At 34.2% G+C, this 16,975-nt stretch overlaps 1 protein-coding gene across 3 annotated transcripts; it reads left to right on the top strand.

The window, feature by feature from the left end:
• The first annotated feature begins 6,815 nt into the window (after nt 1-6,815).
• Nucleotides 6,816-14,830, top strand: LOC123922477 (protein ACCUMULATION AND REPLICATION OF CHLOROPLASTS 3). 3 transcript variants are annotated; one of them, XM_045975201.1, is made up of 17 exons: nt 7,108-7,221; nt 7,547-7,690; nt 8,479-8,537; nt 8,848-8,912; nt 9,260-9,394; nt 9,693-9,741; nt 10,715-10,827; nt 10,924-10,995; nt 11,149-11,259; nt 11,511-11,692; nt 11,957-12,235; nt 12,336-12,412; nt 12,512-12,837; nt 13,361-13,465; nt 13,592-13,729; nt 14,187-14,353; nt 14,504-14,830. In XM_045975201.1, the coding sequence occupies exons 4-17, from the start codon at nt 8,883-8,885 to the stop codon at nt 14,559-14,561; spliced, it is 1,842 nt and encodes a 613-aa protein (XP_045831157.1). In that variant the 5' UTR covers nt 7,108-7,221; nt 7,547-7,690; nt 8,479-8,537; nt 8,848-8,882; the 3' UTR covers nt 14,562-14,830. The 3 variants fall into 3 exon arrangements, with proteins under 3 accessions (XP_045831151.1, XP_045831149.1, XP_045831157.1); XM_045975195.1 differs by lacking the exon at nt 7,547-7,690 and having other exon boundaries at nt 6,816-7,221; nt 11,960-12,235; XM_045975193.1 differs by lacking the exon at nt 7,547-7,690 and having other exon boundaries at nt 6,819-7,221.
• Nucleotides 14,831-16,975: the final 2,145 nt, after the last annotated feature.

Genomic DNA, 16,975 nt, shown 5'->3' with positions numbered 1-16,975 from the left:
CTCATAGACGTATCTCAGTTTGACAACTAATGTTTTCTACGCTTGACCCAATACGTATGAATGGGTAAATAAGAGTATTTACCTTTTTTATGGTCTTACCTCTTCATTTTTAGTTTACCACTCTACTACGGAAAAAAAAAGCGCGTAAAAGTCACTCTCTCCCTTTACTCTCGTGTCATTCATTTCACTCTCTATAACAAATCATCACGAGTTATTTGATTCTGTTTATTCCTAACGAACTCAACTCTCTCTTCCTCTCTCAGTCTCTCTCTCTCTCTCTCTCTCTCTCTCTCTAACAATGAAGAACAAACCTTCTAATTCTAACACTCCTTCTTCCCGTTCAAATTCAGCTGATCCCGATTTTGATGCTAGCGTAGAGGTTTCTCCTGACCTTACCACCACCGGACGAGTTACAAGATCATCCAAGAAACTTCTCATTGGTTCCATGGTGGCTTTGATCCTGTTGCTACCGTAGAGGTTTTTGCTCCCCTTACCACCACCGAACATGTCACCTCTCATTGGTTCCAGTTCTGGTGGCTTTGATCCTGTTGCTACCGTAGAGGTTTCTGCTCCCCTTACCACCACCGAACACGTCACAAGATCATCCAAGAAACCTCTCATTGGTTCCAGCTCTGGTGCCTTTGTTCTGGTTCCGCGAAAACCTAGAACTCCTACCGTAGAGGTTTCTCCTCCCCTTACCACCACCACAGAAGGTTCCGGTGCCTCTGTTCTGGTTCCGCAAAAACCTAGAACCGGTACCGTTATTACGACGAAGTTGAAGAAGAAGAAGCTGGCTGCTGCTGCTGCTGCGAAGAAACTCGATGCGGTGAAGAAGAATAATAAGGAACTCGATGATGATGTTGCTGCTGCTGCGGCGAAAAGGAATCAGAAGCAGAAACAATCCATGGTGAATTTGTGTTCCGTTAAGTAGATTTGATTTGATTTTTTTGATTTTTTGATCTGATTGATTTTATTTACCCTAACTATGATATTATTCATTATTTTATGTGATTTCTTACAAGAAGAAATCTACTGTCAAAACGAAGAATAACCAGGATGATGAAATTGAAGTGGCATGTGCTGTCAAGGTAATTGTGTGTTGCGTTATCCATATACATAAATGTGATGTGATTGATTGAGTTAGATTTATCATATTATTAATTATTTTTTCATGTTTACTAACTTATTTATTTACTCATAACAGAAATTGAATGTGAAAGGAGCTGGAAAACTACTAGAAGACATTCGCCAAATCCTCTATGTTAGGGATCGTAACTTGTTAACAACAGTACAACAATATACTGATGATGCCATGGACAAAATCAAGAAACTTTTGCGGTGAATTAGTGTGTCTACTTTGCATTTCTATAGGTACGCGGTTTACTTTCTTGTTTAACATTGTTAGAATTTGGTATTTTTCATATTTTTTATAGTTGTATTGTGAACAAAAAGTTGTCATGTGGTTTAGTGAGGGACATAAATTATTGTTTTATCCTCATAGAAATGTTAAACAATGTTAAACAATGAAAGTAAACCGTGTACCCATAGAAATGCAAAGTAGACACACTAATTCACCGCAAAAGTTTCTCGATTTTGTCCATGGCATCATCAGTATATTGTTGTACTGTTGTTAACAAGTTACGATCCCTAACATAGAGGATTTGGCGAATGTCTTCTAGTAGTTTTCCAGCTCCTTTCACATTCAATTTATGTTATGAGTAAATAAATAAGTTAGTAAACATGAAAAAATAATTAATAATATGATAAATCTAACTCAATCAATCACATCACATTTATGTATATGGATAACGCAACACACAATTACCTTGACAGCACATGCCACTTCAATTTCATCATCCTGGTTATTCTTCGTTTTGACAGTAGATTTCTTCTTGTAAGAAATCACATAAAATAATGAATAATATCATAGTTAGGGTAAATAAAATCAATCAGATCAAAAAATCAAAAAAATCAAATCAAATCTACTTAACGGAACACAAATTCACCATGGATTGTTTCTGCTTCTGATTCCTTTTCGCCGCAGCAGCAGCAGCATCATCATCGAGTTCCTTATTATTCTTCTTCACCGCATCGAGTTTCTTCGCAGCAGCAGTAGCAGCCAGGTTCTTCTTCAACTTCGTCGTAATAACGGTACCAGTTCTAGGTTTTTGCGGAACCAGAACAGAGGCACCGGAACCTTCTGTGGTGGTGGTAAGGGGAGGAGAAACCTCTACGGTAGGAGTTCTAGGTTTTCGCGGAACCAGAACAAAGGCACCAGAGCTGGAACCAATGAGAGGTTTCTTGGATGATCTTGTGACGTGTTCGGTGGTGGTAAGGGGAGCAGAAACCTCTACGGTAGCAACAGGATCAAAGCCACCAGAACTGGAACCAATGAGAGGTTTCTTGGATGATCTTGTGACGTGTTCGGTGGTGGTAAGGGGAGCAGAAACCTCTACGGTAGCAACAGGATCAAAGCCACCATGGAACCAATGAGAAGTTTCTTGGATGATCTTGTAACTCGTCCGGTGGTGGTAAGGTCAGGAGAAACCTCTACGCTAGCATCAAAATCGGGATCAGCTGAATTTGAACGGGAAAAAGGAGTGTTAGAATTAGAAGGTTTGTTCTTCATTGTTAGAGAGAGAGAGAGAGAGAGAGAGAGAGAGAGAGAGAGAGACTGAGAGAGGAAGAGAGAGTTGAGTTCGTTAGGAATAAACAGAATCAAATAACTCGTGATGATTTGTTATAGAGAGTGAAATGAATGACACGAGAGTAAAGGGAGAGTGACTTTTACGCGCTTTTTTTTTCCGTAGTAGAGTGGTAAACTAAAAATGAAGAGGTAAGACCATAAAAAAAGGTAAATACTCTTATTTACCCATTCATACGTATTGGGTCAAGCGTAGAAAACATTAGTTGTCAAACCGAGATACGTCTATGAGTCTAATTAATGGTGCAACTATTAGTATTACTACAATTACATGTTACTCCTTAACATAATTGTAAAGTTCGAACGTAAATTATAAGGTCATTTTAGAAATTTTGATAGAGATATTACATAGTAAAATTAAGACAAAAAAGCTACTCCATAATAAATGTGCAAAAAAGAATTTTGACTTACAAAAATGGTCGAGAAATAGTGTGTTCCAGCTTGTGAGACACTGAGACCTAATTAGATTTGGCTCATAGTGCAATAAAAGTTCTTTCTATACTAAAAAGAATAAAAGAAAAAGAAACAGTTTTTTATGAAAAAATTAATCTGATTAATATGAATTTATATTCTTTTTTATTTAAAACAATGGATTTCTGAATACTACTACCAGTACTAGGTAATAGTAATACTATATTTGTTTCCTTTTTCTAATTTTTTTTTGACAAATTAAAAAGCTTAAATATGTTAGTAGTCACTGCAATTGTAACATATTTTGGTATTGGTCCCTGTAATTTATTTTATTTAGTTTTGATCTTGCAATTTGCAAAAAATTTGCTTTAAGTCCTTGTTGTTAGATTGTCGTTACAAAAAAGTAGTAAAACAAACGGAGTGCCACATGGCTGAATAATTTACTGCCATGTGGCACACATAAAAAGTGTTTTAAAAAAATGAATCAAATATGTTTTTTAATTTAACTTATTATTATCTACACAAAAAAAAAAATACTTTATTATTATTACAACCAATGTTTTAAGAACCGAACCGGAAGTCGAACCGTTGTGACCATTGGTTCAAGGTTCAACCGGTCGGATCGGTTCAACCGTTATTGAACCGTTTATATTGAACCGTTCATATAATTTTATTATAATAACAAGAAAGTAATACATAAATAAATATTAAATAAAATAAAAAGAATAATACTTAGCTCAACAATAAGCCCAATTTATTAGTGAAAAAAGAACATACTTGACCCAAGCCCATTTACTAAACCCTAAATATAAATACCTAATCTAGTCTTAGTATATATACAATACAAACAATATGCAAATGTAATCAGCCGTCACTTCATCTTTCTCTTCTCACGTGAGTTTTTTTCTTCTTTTTTTTTCTTTCTTATTTTTTATTGGCACATCCTTTCTTACATCTCATCTTCAAGCTCAATCTTGTTCTTTTTCTCTCTTTTCTTTATCTTCTTCAAGCAAATCTCTCTCTTTTCTTTTACTTTTTTTAAACAAATCAGTTACTTTTATTTGTATAAAAGCAAAGGAAAAGAAAATTGAATCTTTCTGATCTCTGTATTTCTTTTCTATGTCTGGATTTTTTTACAACTCTGTTAATTAATTATGTAAAAGACAAAGATAAATCTTAATCAATGTATAAAAGGAAAAGAAAAAAAAATCTTGGCTAAAAAATAGCGTGAAAACACTGAAAAGATCTTGAAAAATAGGGATTTTTTTTTTTTAAAGCTAGATTCCGAACCGGCCGGTTTTTTAAAACCGCCACCGGTTCGACGGTTTGAGCGGTTCAGGACGGTTCAGAACGGTTCCAAACGGTTTTTTCCCGGTTCTACAGATTACCGGTTCTTAGCACTCATCCGGACCGCTGTTGTGTCCGGTTCCCAGTCGAACCGGTCAAACCGTCCGGTCCGGTCCGGTTCTTAAAACATTGATTACAATTGTTATTACATAGAACCATCTTCTCCATGGGCCATGGCTACCGCCACCATAGAACTAATATATCTTCTCCATGAACTTTTTTTTTTTTTTCTGTCCTTGAAAACAAAAAACAAAAAAACTCATTGTCTCTAATTAACCTCTTATGTAAACGATGAGAAAATATATAATTACCAACTATGAATCATCTAATTCCAAATATGAGGATAAAACAAAAGAGAGAAATAAAGAACCTTAAATCCCTGGAGGGATAAATGGCGTTTTGTGACAAAGTAAAAATTTTGGGTTTGTTAACATCTTACATCTTATTACAAGTAAGTTCCCGTCAGGTGAAAAGGTGGAGTAGTCCTAAAGCTTTAAAATAATAAATAATAATAATAAGTAGTAAAGCTTGAAAGAAGTTGCCCCTGTGCTGAAATTGAAAGGCTTTGGATCTCTTAAAAAGAAATAGCCCCCCCTAGACTGAAATCCTGGTTAACTCCAAAATTGTAGGAAAAGAATGACATCTTAGCATTTAGAATGGGTAGTTTCAGCGAGGGATCTTGACATTACTTTGGTTGACAGTAGGAGACAGTACACACACACGTGCAAGATTATCATTGAAAGTTGATAGATAAGAATTATGCCAATCTTTGAATTCCAATCTAAGGCTTGAAGCTTGAAACCTGGAGTATGTTGACTGCTTGTGACCGTTAAAATTTTGCACGGAGAGCAAAAGCTTAAGTGTGGGGGAATTTGATCAGTGCATTTTTAGTGCACTTTTTAATCACTTTGTGCTAAGGCAATTTATGACTTCTTCTGCTATTTTAGTGTTTTTATCATGTTTTTGTGTTTAGAGTCTAGTTTTGCTAATAATTCAGTTTTGCTATTTATTTTCGTAATAAAACAGTAATTGACACCTTCTTATTGCGCAGATCACAAACTGAGCTAGGAATATCGGACTGAGGCGCAGTCAGTTGCATTAGAAAGCTAACGGAGAAATATACAACTCTTATTTTGAAGCCAGAGCCCGGTTCATAGCGCAAGAGGGTTATATTTACTCGTCAATGTTCCAGACTTAGGAAGAATAATTATTTTCAGCATAACTTATATTTTTCGGCCCAATTGTTTTATGGCCCATTTATCTCGCTATATTTAAACCGACTTCTGACCTAGAGGATTTTCATTATGTGATTCACGAAATATAACCCCAGGCGACTACTTGCTATGGAGAACTAAACTTTCTATTGATCCATTGGTGTAAGGAACTCCGTTTATGAATTCTTGAGGTTTGATTTTTAATAGCAATTTCGTTTGAGTGTTTATGTTGTTTTGTATCACTTTCATGTCTACGATTATGTATGAATTTTGTTTAGATTGATGCTTAATTATTCTATTTCAGATTTATACGGTTGAGACTATTCGAATTAGTTTTCCGCTTGTCGAAATTGATTTGAATAGAAATTGATATAAACTATCGCGCTTAACAAACAGAGTGCCACATGGCTGAATAATTTACTGCCATGTGGCACACATAAAAAGTGTTTTAAAAAAATTAATTAAATATGGTTTTTAATTTAACTTATTATTATTTTCAGGAAATTTTTTTTACTTTATTATTATTACAACCGTTATTATATAGAACCATCTTCACCATGGGCCATGGCTACCGCCACCATAGAACTGGTATATCTTCTCCATGAACCTGTTTTTTTTTTTTTCTGTCCTTGAAAACAAAAAACAAAAAAACTCATTGTCTCTAATTAACCTCTTATGTAAACGATGAGAAAATATATAATTACCAACTATGAATCATCTAATTCCAAATATGAGGATAAAACAATAATTTATGTCCCTCACTAAACCACATGACAACTTTTTGTTCACAATGCAACTATAAAAAATATGAAAAATACCCATTTAATTTTTGAATATAAAAATATTATCGCTCTATCTCTCTCCGATACAACTTTATCATGCCCTGTATTATCTTGTATTATCAAGTTTAATTCTTACCGAAAATATTCCCTCTAATCTTTTAATATAAGAAAAATTTACATTATATATTTATTAAAAATCTAATGTATCTAATCTAATCCATATTATTTACTACATAAGTTAGATTTTTAATAAATTTTAAAAAAGTAAAGTTTCTCAACAAAATAAAATAAAATTTTTAACTAAATTTTATTTATGTCGCGGTGAAATTATATCTTACCGGGCTCTTTCCCAAGAACACTAGAAAGTACTGTACGAAATAGCAAGGTGTTAATTGCAGCACTGCGAAATAGAAGATAGCTTAGCCTTATCACTTCTACAACGCTAAATGGAGATTTCTTCATTCCCTACTTTCAAACCGTTTTCCAATTCTTCCTTATTCCATTTTAACTCCAATCAACTTCGCTGTCAATGCTCTCTTTCTCTTCCTCACTGCGATTATGGCTTTCGTCGGAGTCGCAATTCAAAACCGTTTCTACAGATCAGAATATGCTCGGAGAAAGTTCCGTCGAACGGTTATGGAGGAATTGATAATGGAGAAACTAAATCCGATTTCGTCGAAGTCATTGCCATTGGCGGTAGGAAGGATGCTGTTCTTGATTCCTGCTTAAACTCGCCGTTTCAGTTGTCTTCTCTGCGCTTTTGGTAATCATCTAGTTTCCTCATTGCTGCAATTGTTGTTTTTCATGCGTTATCCTGTAATCGCTTTTGGTGAATTTTGGAATTTGGCATTGGAACTTGTTTTGTAACTAGGGATGTAAATGTCGTTCACTGTTGTAGTATTTGATTACTTCAGGATTTTCGTTTAGCTTTGGCGCGAAAATGGATTATCTAGCTTTCATATTTGATGACTTTAGTGTATGTATTTAGGTTATAGATTGATGATTAAAATAAGACTAGTTGATGAGAGAATGATTGGTTAAAATAGAGATATAGAGAAAGTTTCTGAATCCCTACATGTATCGTGCAGGGTGAGCGAGGGTTGAACGAGCAACAAACCTTTATCTACAACGGGCCTGTTTGGCAAAATACAAAATTGCAGAGCATAATTATGTCTAGTACAAATTATTTAGATGATTAGTGTTCTTTAAGATGATTTTCTAGCAGGCACTAGGTAATGAAAAAGTTGGTTGATAGTTTGTTATTACTTTTACTAGTTTTAGGAGTTGAATTTTATCTTCTAGCATTGTTATTTAACACAGGAATTTGATCACAAATAAATAACACTTGTCCGGTTTTAAGGAGAATTGGGAAATGGCTAAGTTTTTTTTTTTTTTTTTTTTTGTGGAAATGATGGGTACTCTGCAAATGATATAGTGTTGTGACTTTTTCGTGAGGGAACTGTTTGTGACATAAATCATTTTCCTTACTCTTCACTTGGACTGAACTAGGGAATTGGATCACCTTTAGTTCTCCTAATCATGATGAAAGTAATTTGCAAAATAATTAGTAAGATTGGATTAGCGTTGTTGTTCTCTTTGTGCCAGATATTAAATAGTACTCTCTCCGTCCCACAATGAGTGACCTATTTTGAAAATGTACACTATTCATATATCTTGGTTTGACCATATTTTTCTACTAATAAATAAAAATAAATATTAGCATATAAGATGTTGTTGGATTCGTCTCGATGAGTATTTTCAAAATATCAAATTTTTATAATTTTTATTATTATACAATTAAAAATATTAATCGTCAAAGTTATACATCGGCATACGTGAAACAGTCAACTGGGTCACTCTTTTTGGGACGGAGGGAGTACATCATTTAGAGTGTATGATAAGTAACTGCTGGTTGTGGTTTGATAACTTATTCTTCCATTGCAGAAAATGATCTAATTTGTTCTGGAATTGACTTTTCCCCCTAATTTTGGATTTGACTCGATTTATCAATATACTGCAGGAATGTCATTGTGAAAGATTCACAAGAGGTGCAATTACAGCAAAGGTCTACTAAAGAAGGTTTTCCTCTCATTTCTGATTCTTCTTCACTTGTTCTTCTGTAATGTAATAAAAAAAGTGTGAAACAGCAGTTACATTCTTTTTCAATTGTTCGTCAATATGCTATGCATTTCACTACCAAAATGAAGCTTAAACCACAAATCAAAACACATATACATTATGTAAATAATAATGTTTCAATAAAATAGAAAATAAGTAAAGAAAAACAGGGGTAATGCCTTATTTCAAATATGAAAATTCAGTTCAAGTATCCATACATATCGCACATTCCATGGTTTAAAGTTACTGATATTTAATGTTATTTCTGCAGAACCTTATCCAAGAATTGTCGAACCCCCAGTATTTATGAAGTCATGCTCAAAGACCATTGTCCTTGTTTGTACATTCCTTTCCTTAAAACTCTTGTAGTAAAATCTTTGTTGCAATATTGGTGATCTTCACCGATAAAGTCACCTCAAGTGTAGTTTGTTTTATCCTGTTAAACTGATATTTTGAAGTACACAAATCAACCGAATTACATAAATTTGATATTCATCACCATAGAAAATATTTTTTATTTTATCCAACTGAAATTCTAAGGCATGACTTCTTGCATTACTAAGATATGGTAAATCTGACTGACATGAATTAGGCTGTGTGGCTTAAGATGTATTTTTTCCAGCCATGATTTGTGAAAGCGGTCTAAATATGACCTTTGGTTATCCTCCATTTTTCTTCTTTAGGTGGCTAGTGCAGGATATGGACCGGACCACACTGTCGCTGATGACATTTTTGAAACTGTAAGGTCCACAAATGGACTCACGGTTGCTGTAGTTTTGAAGCCTTTTAGCTTTGAAGGGATAAGACGAAAAGATGAGGTATTGTTGACACTGTGTATAATATACTATGTTGCTGTAATGACATCAGAAATTACAATCTCAAATCAATCTTTGTGATTGTTTTTCAAACGAATCTGTGTGCAATATGATGAATAATTCAGTGAGCTTAGCATCTTGTCAATTATGGTTTCTCACAAAAATGTCACTGGGGGTTTATTAAACATCTTAAAATTTTCACTTATCGTGAGTGCATTAGTTTCCCCGTTTAATCAGTTATGTTTTGTGATTCAAGCATTTTTGTTTGTGTGATATAATTATTTGTATTATGAATTCTCAGGTAAAAGCTTTGATGGGGAAGCTTAAGGAGAATACTAATTTACTTATCGGTGAGCTATGTGCCAGATTTTTGCAACTTTTTCCTGGTCCATTGGTTTTTGCCAAATTTAATTTTACATTTGAAAGGAAAGCTTTTTCTTTTTCTGAAAACTGAAAAGAAGATTTAGTTGTGTTAATGATTGAAAATTTCATTAAAGGCTGTCATATCATTTTTGGCTGTCCTAAGTTTGAAGGTGAAACTTGCTGATTTTCCCATAGGCATATGTCACAAGTTGGCCCAGTGTCTTTGTTTGGTTGGTAACACGATATGTGAAAGCAAATCAGTTAAAAAATCAATATTAGTCAATCTGATATTGGTAAGTGTCAGTTGGGTTTGTTAGTTGCATGAGTGAAGAACAGAGGGCAATATATATTTTTGTTTACTTAATAGAAAATGAATGCCCATATAAAGTTCATGGCTATATATTCTTTCCCAAGATTTTCTTTGCAAATCACCTTGAAATCATAGAAAGTATAATAATTGAGCACATGGAACTGATTTTAAGACCTTCCTATGTGTCCTGTGTAACTATAATTGTATAAGTATCAAGTAACCAATTAGTAGATGAAAATCAATGTTTGTACATATTCTAGGAATGCTTTTTGAATTATATTTCTTGCATGCCACACCCACAAAGAATTTTTATCCATATTGCCTGAACATACTCAAACTTGGACACAATTATCAAAAGTCAAAACATTTATTCCAACCATCCAAGCTGCCTGTAAAGCAAACAAAAAGGCATTCTGCTGAGTTTCTCAAGTGTAACATGCATAGGGTGACAATAATTGGAAAGTTATGGTAACTGGATGGATTTATGTCATTGGGATTAAGGGTGGATCCTGAAAGTTGTTTAAAGTTCCTATTAATGAAACTGATTAAAGTTGAATAGGAGAAGAAAAGTAAAATTTAATTTTAATAGGATCACCAAAATGCCTACAAAAAGTCTGAAATTTTGCCCACTTTTGTTGTTTATGGGACAGAAATTGATATTGATGCACTTCTCAAAAAAGACTTGTTGACTCTAGATGAGGCTATGAAGACTGCAAATGATGCTGTTTTGCTAGCTATTAAGGCCATATCTGTTCTAAAATCCGTAAGTTTCATTTTCAAGCATTTATCTTGCTAACTTGTTAGTTGTTTGTGTAAAAATATCATATGGTTACAGACTTATAGATGAAATGTTTTACAGGAAATGCACAAAAAATTTATAGATAGATTGCACAGTAGCATGAAAGAAACATGCAATTCAGAAATTATTAAAGTAAGTTTCTAAGATTTTCACCAACAGTTCAAACATTTGCCCATAAATGTTGCTTTATAGCTCTGTTAGCCCTGTTTATATCTTTCTTCAAACAGGACCATACTTTATTATCAATGCACTCTCTTTTTCTAAAACCTGTCTTACTATGTGCAGATATTGGAATGCTATAAAGAAGCCAGAATTGGATTTGGGGCTGCTTATAATATGAAAACTTCAATTTTGCAGTCTATATTTGATTGTCCTTTCCTGGGTGTTTCTTTGAAGGTATCACCTACCTTAAATATTCATGCATATTTGTTATTTTTGCTTTGTGTGTGGATCACACAATTTTTTTTTTTTTTGTGGGTGCATAAAATAACCATATTGCTAGTAGATCCCTTTTCAGAATGATTTCCTCTGCTATTTGTTTTAGATCCCTTTTTAAAAATATTTGATCTTATGCTATTAGATTTTAATCTTCTGATTCTTATTCCTTCTCTTTCGCTGTATAAAATTATAATTACCAATTTTTTCAGGATCCAAATAGTGTAGTTATATGCATTATTGCGTGTTCTGAACCCATCAATGAGAGCGATATAGCAGTATTTTTGCGTACTTTCCGTCAAACAACTGAATACACGAGGGATATTATAATATCAACAGTACTTGAGCCTGATGTAGAGCCCAACCTACTGATCACGACTGTCCTTACACTTGGGTAAGTTATGAATGCTTGTTAGTAAACTTATTTTCTGTGACTGAATTTGATGATAGTAGCTCCCTTTACCTTAATACTTTTTATCATTCATTAGAACATTTCTACTTGGTAATTGAATAGTGTGGCCATGTGTAATTTTGATGGTAAGTTGGTAACAATGAATCTGATGCAATCAATGGGACAGGGTTTTTCTTTATTTGTTAAGTATTTGACGTCCATACTTCCTAGAAGTTTTGACAGGTTTCCCTTTTCATATGATTAAAGCAGCTTAACCGTGCAACAACCTTCCCAGAATAGTGGTATACTATCCAAACTTGCCCTGCATTTTCCTCGTGTTTTTAGCTTTTGGGGAAGGCATAGTCAACAACAAATTGTCTATGGGAAAGAGGATGCAGTATCTTCTCATGAAATGATAAGATCTCATGACAGTGATGAGGGGGAAAATAGGATTACTCCCAGTATTGTTGACGAAAGATCTGACAAGCACTATACAGAATTGGAGCCAGACGTGAGCAACAACAGCTCAAAGTTGTCTGCTTTGAGGTTTCCTCTCTATCTTATTTACATACATTATCTTACATGCAGGTTCTCTCTCTTTGTTGTTTCCTTTTTCAAACAAATTTTATCCTATCTTTCATGACAGGGATTCTGAAAAAAATGAAGATTTATTTGACACCATAGCCAATTGTCCTATCCCTTATGAATCCATTAATGAAGAAGGTAATTTTGTGAGATGGATAATTATTTTTCTTTGTGTTGGTGCACTTGACAATTGTTGAATAATTTCTATTGTTCAAAATTCAAATCAACTTGCACTAGGCGACTCAGCTTTTCAGAGGGAGCAGCTTGGAAAATGGAATCTGGGCCCTGGATTTGAAGTGGCAAAAGAGTGGTCCCAAGAAAGGGAAGCTGATGCTACACCAATGGTTGATAACCTAAGCATATTCCACCTTCCTGTTGGTGTGAGGCCTTCAGAAGAGTTGAAAGACTGTTTAGAAATCACATTTAGGTCAAAAAAGCATGAGCCGGATGCAGGTGTAGAAGCAGTGATGGAATTTACATCTTCACTTTTGAAGGCAAAACATGCTAATAGTAATAAACCAAAGAAGCACGGTGTTCTGTCTGTTCGTGCTGCATCTATGCTGGTAAAAGTTTCTTGATTTTTTTAATGATTTCCCATGCATATATTACTGAAAAAGAGAACATTAGCAATGTTCTGGCAGTACTATTAAGTGTTGCTAGAGAAATGCATGAATTCTATAGCTGACAATGTAAAAGGACACCGTTCTTCAAAATTGGACGTGTGTTGTACATTAAGCTCCTATTGATTGTAGGGGGCAGAGGATAATTTTTTATTGTGCAAAGTTAAGCTTTCCAAAGAAATAACCCCCAAAGATTATATTACCTAACAACCCCCCAAGACTGTACTACCTCTGGTGCTTATGTAGTGCAAGACAGATTCGAACTTTTATGTGGTTATACTTTGAGAAATATAGGAACTGTGTACTTTGTTTCGTTGAGATTGTTAGTTTAACTATGACGTAGTAGATTGAACTATGTAACTATCATTACTTCATTATAAACTTTCATTTTTTGTGCTGTAAATTTTGAAAATATATTGCAATCCCAACTGGTAAAGATTCTTTAGGTTTGACTTTATATTTACAGGAGGCAGAACGTGATTTGTCAACAAAGTGGAGTCCTGTTGTGGAAATACAATATAGGGGCGGAAGATACAAGGGGCGGTGCCAAGGTGGTCTGCCTGAAGGGAAGGTAAATTCTTACAAATCTGTAATAGCTAGCAGAGTTTGTTCCAGCTAGACTCGGGAACTTTTCCCCCACCCTTTTTTGGCCAACAAGCTGAGAGAATAACTATGTTAAATGAAAATCTACAACCAGGGGCGTCTTGTTCTTCAAGATGGAAATATCTATGACGGGTTATGGCACAGTGGCAAGAGATCGGGTCCAGGAACATTCTATTTCAAGAATGGAGATATGTTTCAAGGATCGTGGAGGGATGATGTCATGCACGGCAAGGTTTGTACTTTGTACCGTTTTAAAATTAATTCTGCTGATGCCGTTGAAGCTCAACACGAACAATAAGTAATTATATTTTAAAATCATTTTACTGTTGATATGTTGTATCTATACTCAAATTACTGTGGTATATAAGTCTTCTAGCAACTGTTATTGTATCTGGTTTTTTTTTTGCCAAAATGTATATAATTTATGTGCAGGTGAGAGCACATACCAATGAAAATTTCAGTAATAATAAGTATACCGTCATACAACTTGACGGAAGAAATTTTGGTTAATACATATCTCCAATTGTTGGCAATTGCAGTGTTGATCTTGTATACTAACTTATAAATTTTAGACAGCTATAATCAAGTTATTGCTTTTTATATAAATTTTGAAGTGCGTCATACATTATAATGCTGGATATTACTCTGGTAAAACACTTGAAGGTAAATGATGCTTGTTAATTATGTAGGGTTGGTTTTATTTTCACACTGGTGATCGGTGGTTTGCAAACTTCTGGAAGGGAAAGGCAAATGGAGAGGGGCGGTTTTACACAAAGTCTGGTGATGCCTTCTTTGGCAATTTCAAAGACGGATGGCGACATGGGCAGTTTTTTTGTGTGAATGCAAATGGAACGAGGTATAAACTCAGTTAGTTTAATTAGTGAGTTGTTCACATGTGTTTTGTTTTTCAGTATGCTGATTATATTTCTTCGCCAAACAATTTATATTAACCACCCTTCAAGTATGACTGTGTCACCAAATTGACTACTATCATATGAATATGTAGGTACACTGAAACTTGGGAACACGGTGTTCTTTTAGACAGCAAGCGTTTAGATAGATGACTGAGCTGGATAAGTGTGGTACCAAAAATTTTGTGATTATTACTGTGAATCTTGCGGTCCTGTTTAGTCTTTTATTATCTTTGTTTTTTCATATTTCTCTTATTATGTTGTATAATAGCTTTTTTTTATTTTTTTTTAATACAATTAAGGCAATGAAGTTTGATCCTAGGACATCGTGGATACCACCTAAGTACCACCAGACCAATCCTAATGGTTTTGTATTATAGCTGTTTATTGTGGCACGTGTTTTATTCTATTTTTACCGTGAATCTTACCGTCTTTGTTCTGTTTTTTTATGTTATATAATTGTTGTTTATGCCTCTTTTTGTGTTTGTAAACTTTGTAATTGTATAACAGCACCTATTGATGCTAGCCGTAGATAAGTTTTGTCCATATTCTTTATTGATGGAGTCTCTCTGAATGACACTTCCGTTCTCGATTTTACTAATTGAAACTTGCAACCTAATTGTGATGAAGTACCAATAAGAATAACCTCTATCCTAGCATCATTACTCAATGGGTAAATAGGGTTTTATCCCCCTGCAAAATAGGCGAATTTTGCATTACCCCCTGCAAAAATAAAAATTGGGATTCCCCCTCGCAATGTCAAGATTCTTTGCTTTACCCCCTAAGTTGACAACTTGGATTTGGAATCTTATTTTTGCTTATGTGGCAACTATATGTGGCTTTTCTATATTTTTATTTATTTAATTTTTTATTATCTTGCCAAATAATGAGTTATGTCATTTTAAAATTAAAAAAAAAAAATGGGTGGGAAGAACAAACAGCAACAACAACATCTTCATCTCTCTCTCATCATCATCGTCGTCATTTTCATCTCTCCCACAAGCAACAACCAGCATAGTCTAAAAACTAACCAACCCAGATCTAAGAAGATTGAAGAAAATTAACCAACCCAGAAACTCATCAAACCCAAATTTGAAGAACACAAAAAACGAATAAAATCAGAATCGAACACAGGAATCACATTAGAAATATGAAATCACATCATAAATCGAACACATAAATCGAACTACTAATTCCACCCCCATCATCTCTCAATTTCATCTCTCTCCAAACTACATTTTCATCCATAATCTTTAAATTCAGATATGAAAATGAAAAAAAAAAAGATCTAAAAGTGGTTTTCTTCCCAAGCTCGATTTTTAATTTTTGGGTTTGTTATTGTTGAGTTTTTTTTTCCCAAGTTTGTTTTTGAAAAAAAATGGTTTGCTGAGATATAAATGAAGGAGGAAAAAATGGGTTTAGGACGATGATATGAAGATGGAAAAGTGAGAGAATCTAATTAGTGGGTGGGATTCAAATTTGGTGCGCTGGTGGAGGGTATTAATGGGGGTGGAAAGGAGATGGGTGGTGTTTAAAAAATGGGTGTGAGTTTAGAATCCGATTATGAAGACTAAGAAAGCAAGATGAATTTCCAGATTTTGATGGAGTTGAACAATAAGAAAGGTGTTCATGATGTTGTTCTTCTTCCAGATTTTTTTTCTTTCTTTTGAATTAATAAAAATGAATTAAAATCCACTTAGACAATTATTTATCTATGAGACACTAATTAAATTAATCAAAACTAAATTAAAAGCCACTTAAGATGCAATATCATCAAATATGTCCAGTCAGCGTCCAACTTGTCAACATAGGGGGGTAAAGCAAAGAATTTTGACATTGCGAGGGGGAATCCCAATTTTTATTTTTGCAGGGGGATAATGCAAAATTCGTCTATTTTACAGGGGGTAAAACCCTATTTACCCTTACTCAATTAATGTGGTTCAAGTAATAATTCACTAATTGATAGAAGTAGCACGAAGACAAAGACATTGACTCAATTGTAGGAGCTGTTAATATGAAGGTAACATCCCTAACCTTCAAACATAAAAAAACGAAGATCTAGAATGAGAAATTGTTGAATACTTGTTGTAATATGACTATCAGTTGTCAATCACCGATAGAAGTTCGTTCAATCACAGCATCATCACTAGCATCAAAGGGTTGCCAAATTTTTTATCCATGGAAGAATTTATACTATAAATCTTCTCCATGGCCCTATGTACTGGTTGCTTATCATGCATGATGCTTCGCTAGAGTCACGTAGCAATGTTGAGTCCTGTCAACATTGGTGTTTAGTGTGTACATTGTTGCGGATCAATGCTTGGACTTAACATTGTAATTAAAAGTTGTATAATTAAAATGTGCAAATTGAAATGATTTGTCAACTTGTGGCAGTCGATTATTACTAGGGGTGCATGTTTGGATCATATACATATTAGGGGACTCATAATTGCAAATTAAATTCAAACCCACTCATAAAAAAGCTGAAAAAACATCTCACTGCACCCGAAATCTATCCTCTCCTTTTTTTTTTTTTTGGTATGAATCAAGCATCCTTAGGCGCAAAT

This window comes from Trifolium pratense, linkage group LG1 (assembly GCF_020283565.1).
Source record: "Trifolium pratense cultivar HEN17-A07 linkage group LG1, ARS_RC_1.1, whole genome shotgun sequence".
In the NCBI taxonomy this organism is placed as follows: Eukaryota; Viridiplantae; Streptophyta; class Magnoliopsida; order Fabales; family Fabaceae; genus Trifolium; species Trifolium pratense.
The sequence above is the reverse complement of the archived record's forward strand: the minus strand, read 5'-3'. Positions and strand labels throughout refer to the sequence as shown.